The sequence below is a fragment of the Nuphar pumila genome, chromosome 8, assembly GCF_984573655.1.
Source record: "Nuphar pumila chromosome 8, dmNupPumi1.hap1.1, whole genome shotgun sequence".
In the NCBI taxonomy this organism is placed as follows: Eukaryota; Viridiplantae; Streptophyta; class Magnoliopsida; order Nymphaeales; family Nymphaeaceae; genus Nuphar; species Nuphar pumila.
The window spans coordinates 4773701-4779783 of NC_143256.1; the positions used below are offsets into that span (position 1 = coordinate 4773701).

At 39.6% G+C, this 6083-nt stretch overlaps 1 protein-coding gene across 1 annotated transcript; it reads right to left on the bottom strand.

Annotated features, from left to right (window-relative positions):
* Positions 1-1401: 1401 nt before the first annotated feature.
* Positions 1402-5499, bottom strand: LOC149829478 (pectate lyase-like). The gene is made up of 5 exons (XM_090016209.1): positions 5303-5499; positions 3459-4107; positions 2702-2805; positions 2159-2297; positions 1402-1623 (listed from the first exon to the last, which is right to left on the bottom strand). Exons 1-5 carry the CDS (start codon positions 5497-5499, stop codon positions 1402-1404), a joined length of 1311 nt encoding a protein of 436 aa, XP_089872335.1.
* Positions 5500-6083: the final 584 nt, after the last annotated feature.

Below are 6083 nucleotides of genomic sequence, written 5' to 3' on the forward strand. Positions count from 1 at the left end.
CTTTGGGCTACCATATTCACTTTGGATCTTCTGATTTTTTGTCTCAAAGCTTTTTTTTGACTGGGCTGGTTGCCTCGATACTCGTGCGATCCACTTCCGAATATTGTTTCTTGCTATGTTAAGAAACATGCAACTATTGCAGTGCTGAAGCCGAATACAAATCAATGGCTATCACAGTGGCTGATCTACTTTTGATATGCTTGATGATTTGCGCACTTCTTATATATGCTCTTTTCCTACTACACTTTATTGTGACAATATCAACCTGCTCTATAAGGCTCACATTCCTGTCTTTCATGCCCGATCAAAGCATATCGAACTTGATTACCACTTTATTCGTGAATGGGTCCGACGCCATGAAGTAGTTATTCGATTTGTTGGTTCACAAGAACTGATAGATATGTTTACCAAAGGCTTATCTTGTTCACACTTTTTAAGTTTCAAAACATGCTTCTGTTCAATCTGTCATCTACCTCCAGCTTGACAGGGAGTGTTAAGAATCAAGCTCCGTATCCAAGCAATCCAGAAAATAACCTTGGAGATAAAGTTGACAAAAATGAAATAAAAAATAATGAGGAAATTCTTGTTCCAAAAAGGTGGAATTTCCAAGTTTGCAGTGTACCATTGAAACTAGGAAAATCAGGTGAAGATAGGGTGTACGTGATCTCCTCTTCATGTAAATAAAAAACATATCAATTTTAATTTGTCATACAGGTATTTGTGTGTCTTCATATATTCATTTGTCATAAAAGTATTAATTTTAACATGATATATCTAGGTTGTCCATATGGACGGGCTGCCAAATATCTAAGTATATAAAAGAGAGAGAAGTACCATATAGGGGTGTCAATGGGTCGGGTTTGGTTCGGACCCAGGTGGAATCAGACTTGGATCAGATTTTTGGGTATGGAATCGGGTCCGTACCCAGGTCTAATTGGGTATACTATAAGAGAAACCATACTCGGACCTCATAAGAACTACATGAATCAGACCTGAAATATACCTGGTAAAATAATATTTTTTATAATTTTTACATTGAAAAATTATGGGTCTTAATCGGAACTCGGGTATGGTATAAAATTTCACAAACTATACCCAAGTCCATGTATTAATCAGGCCTTTGGGTCTGGACCCGGGTCTTAATCGGGTCTTCTTATTTGTCACTATACCAGGACCCTATAGGGTTTGGTCAGAGTAAACCGGACCCGTTGACACCTCTAGAATTACATGTAAAGCCGTCTATATGGCAAAGTGAGTCGTAGGGAAAACGAAGCTGGATGAAGTATTAAAATTACCATTTTTTTTATAATAAGCATACAACACCAACCAATGAATAAAAAAACCAGCCTTTTCTCTCTCTCTCTCTCTCTCTCCTTTTTTCTTCCTTCGAACCTTTGATCATCAGCATGGCTTATTTATCGTGCAGTCCAGTGCACCGGCAAAGCGTGTGAGCCTGGCCACGGCTGTTCCAGGCTTGGCTGCGATTTTCTGAGCCTTGGTGTACGGATTCTTGAATTCTGGTCCAGACTCTACGAAGAATGCACCGTTCATGAAGTAGTCTTGGCTGGACCTCCATACCCACTTACCCCAAACACTTTCTGGAGCATAGTCTCTCTTTGTCACCTATTATCAGATTGACCAAATCCCCCCCCCCCCCCCCCCCCCCCCCCCCACACACACACACACAAAAGAAAAACCTCAATTTTCAACAAAAACAAAATAAAAAAAAACCTCCAAAAAACTGAAAACAGTAAGAGAGCACCATTCTAGAATGGATCGGGAAGCAGATCCAGTGTTGGGGACAGAAACACTTATACAAGTGTTCTGCTCAACTAAGGGGAGCCACGTAGTGGGAGCCCCTCCTGTTAAAGAGAGGGGGACCCAGTAAAGTGTTTGGCCAGAATACAGGACCATGCCCGGACCCGGAAGCAGGAAGCAGATACAGTGTTCTCGCAGAACAACCGGTCTCATTGCTCCATACTTTTTTTTTTTTGAAAGGCAAGCTAAGGTTAGGCAGACCCCCACCTTTTATTCAACGTACCACTGGGTTTTGATCCTGCAACGTCCCACCGACGTGCAGTGACAGCTTCTACCAACCACTGGGTTTGATCATGAAATTCATTTCAAAGCTTTGTATAGTAGAGAAAAGAGTATTTACCTGCTTGGCAAAGGGATTGTCTGGAGCAATATATCTATTCCCTTCGCTTATAATTGTGGGGTGGCTGCTTCCTCCGACTGCATACATAAGCCAATGTGTGTAGTCGTTGTTGACCACATGGAAGAATCCCCATCGGCACCTGTCCAATCCAACCAAGTCTAAGAAGCTTTCTCACCAATGAGCTAGTGACCTTGAGTAGGTATATCAACGGATCTGATATATTCGATATCCGACCCGATTTTGAGTCGGATTAATCGGGTTTGGTTAAGAAAACTGAACCCCATTGGTAATTGAACTCAGATTATGTAAAGATTTCATAACTGAATAGGATGGAAATTCAAATATGATTGAATGTATTTTTTGGGATTCGGTATAAGTTTTTTTTTTTTAAATTTTAATATGAATCTATATTCCAATCCGAGTCTGATTAGCCAATATCTGATTAATCAGATTTGGTATTGGATACATCCTACCAAAATCCGAACTGAAAGAAAGTAAGAAAGAAAGTCAATGGCAATTGTAATAGGGCCTTGGCTAACTCACCTAGGCATGCGTTGTTTAAGGCCTCTTCCGAAGTGGTTGAATGCAAAAGTGACTTGCATGAGGGCATCCTGTGAGTATTTGTCACTTGCACCCATTAAGATCACCTGCATCATCATCATGTTGAAAATGTTATGATGTATATACACCACTTCATCACATATTAGACCTTACACGCAAACCCAAATGCTAATTCTAACAACGCTAATTCATTTTAACATCGCACCATGTACATGTAATTCACATGCCATCAGTCTCCACAATTGCACATAGTCATCATCATCATCACCATCCTACTTAGTAATCACTAGAAAAAGTCGCAACAGGTATGGGCTGTTTAAGATTATTATGGAGATGACTATTTACAGACATTATAAAGCACATAATCCATATGATGATGATGATGATGGTGGTGATGAGGAAGGCATATTGTCCAGGACAGAAACTTCATCAAGCACCACCTTGATAAATCTAATTCAATCACAAATATAATGATGTTCATTATCATCATCATTATAACCATTGTTACCAATGATGATTTTAAAGCAACCATGGGCATCATCATGATGAGAAAACCATTTTCCATCTTGACCAACATGAAGATGGGGGTTATCATGTAACTATCATCATCAACATCATGATAAAACATGACTTGTAAGACGCAAAAAAGCAACCCTGCTATAGAATTTTTACATATACCACATGGGTGAGTGCCATAAATTTTTCATGGAACATGATCATGATGTGGATGCTTCATTACCTCATCATGGTTGGTGATGTGGTTGTTGGAGATGGTGATGGCTGTGGACCCTTCAATAGCATCAATAATACCATCCGCGCAGTTGGACATGGAATTATGATCGATCCATACGTTGCTGGCACCAAATATTGAGATCCCATCCCCATCACTCCTAGTCCTTAGACCATAATGGGTCTCAGAGTCCCTGATCATCCCACCACTGCTTGCACTTATGTCATGTATGTGCAAGCCATGTATGATGACATGCTTCACAAACTGGATGGTGAGTCCAGCACCATATGCTATGTGTACGTTAGCACCCCTACCATCTATGGTCTTGTTGCTGTTGATGATGAGCTCTTCGTTTAGACGGATCACCATGTCCCGGGCGAAGATGATCCACAGAGGTCGGTCTTGGATCACACCATATCTAAGTGTCCCCTCCTTCGGGCTCACCAGATTGTCGTCGGACGGGTCGGTGACGATGTAGTACTTACCATGCTTTCCGCCAACCGCCTTGCGGCCGAACCCGAGCACACAGTTAGCAAGCCTCTTGCGGTGCTGAGCCCAGTCCGGGTCGCACCTCCAGCAACGGTCTATGGGGTTTGTGGCCATGCATGGTCCAGTATAACGTCCTAAGTTCCTTCTTGTACCATTGCCTTCGGAAGCCCTATCAAGTCATAACATTGCACAATCTTGTGTCACTCAACTTCTTATATGTATTATGTACATACATTTATATAAGGGCACAGAGTATGATACAGCGTAAACACTTGGTTACTAACAAAGGCACGGAACTATTGAATAGGAATCACCATATTTTTCATCTTTTTTTTTATTTTTTATAGGTTGGACCATGTAATAGTAGGGAATGAGTTTCGAATAATGTGATGATAATAAACAGTCTTTCTTCAAGGGGTTCAGAAATCAACCTCCTACAATGTATCAAAACTTTACAACCTCAAAAATTTGTATTCTTTCTTCAAGGGGTTCAGAATTCAAGGTCTAACCCTTAACAAACAAATCATGTTGAACACATCTACGTGGTTGGATTGATTCGATATAGCCTGTACTTATGGTTTCCAGCTCAATGGTTTCTTACCTTCAATAGTACCGAATCTTTGTGCACTAGAGTGTGAACTAGGCATTTTCAATACTTCTTTTGCAAATCCGACTCTATAGATGTGTTTAGCATGGTCCATTTCCTAGGAATCGACTATTTGATCATGTTTTGTAGACAAAAACATAATTTTTATATGTTTGAATATTTACCAATTTTTTTTCCTTTTATTCAAAAAAAATTATTTACCAAATATTTGAACCGTTATTTTCAAGCCTTAAAAACTCCTGCGTATACATTATGATTGGATGATTCAAAAGCCGGTTCCTTTAAAACCAAGTATATATGTAGATCACATCGGTGTGTGTATGTAAAGTTTGATACAATTGTTGGTATATACAAACGATTTATCAAACTTCAATTTTTTTAAAATTTTATTGTTTTTTGTGGAGCTGACCCGATGGATGTGATTTAGACCTTCTTTATAGCCGGAATTTACATTTGAATCGCCCGGAATCCAATCTGTATACAGGTTTCTCTGGAGATGCAAAAATCAACGGTTATAAAAAGCATGTTTTTTTTTTCATTAAAAAAAAACATGATTCAAGGGTTGATTCCCACTAAACCAATCATGTTGAACACATCTATCGCTTTTGATTGAGTCAAAACAACTTGGATCATGGGATTCAAACTAGACTGTAGGTACAATCCATATATATATATATATATATATATATATATATATATATAGAGAGAGAGAGAGAGAGAGAGAGAGAGAGAGAGAGAGAGAGAGAGAGAGTCTCACCTGTGAACCTCATGGTTAAAATGGTTGGTGACATTGAAGGGATCAGGGTGGTAAGCCTCAAGCGATGCATTGCGAGCTGCCTCGGCACGCATTTGCCAATACTCATCGTGCTCAGCGATGTGTGCATGGATTGATGACACACCAATGAGTGCAAAGAAGATCAAGGGCAAGGCAACATGAGGAAGAAAACCCTCCATTTTTTTCTCCAGCAAAAAAGAAAAATAAAGAAAGAAAACAAACAACAAAAAAGAGCACTTTTGAAACCTGTTTCTATTAGTTATCGGTACAGAAAATGAAAGAAAAGTATAGGTTGGTGAGGTAGGCAAGGTCTGGTTTGGAGAAGATGTTAGACCATGAAGACCAGACCCAAACCGAACCGAATGTAGAAGATGGCAGGATTTATAAGGAGGACATCATAGTCCTTCCCGTTGTGTAATAGAAAGGGAAAAAAGAGGGTGTTTTTATAGGTGAATGGTGTAAAAGAATTCTAAGAGGACTGGGTGTCCCTTAGGACACTAGAAAAACCAACTACGAGGAGACAGGGCAACCACTCAAATAGCTCATTTTTAGCTCATACTATAGATAGCAAACTTGTTATGAGAGAGAGAGAGAGAGAGAGAGAGAGAGAGAGAGAGAGAGAGTTTTATTTTTATTTGGTTTTATTTGATTAATAAATTAATTTTTATACTAACGGGCTCCGTTTATCTAGTAGGAGCAACTAGTGCACGTCACCTTGTGTTGGGACGCTGCAGGTTCAAAATCCAACGGTATAGTTGTATAA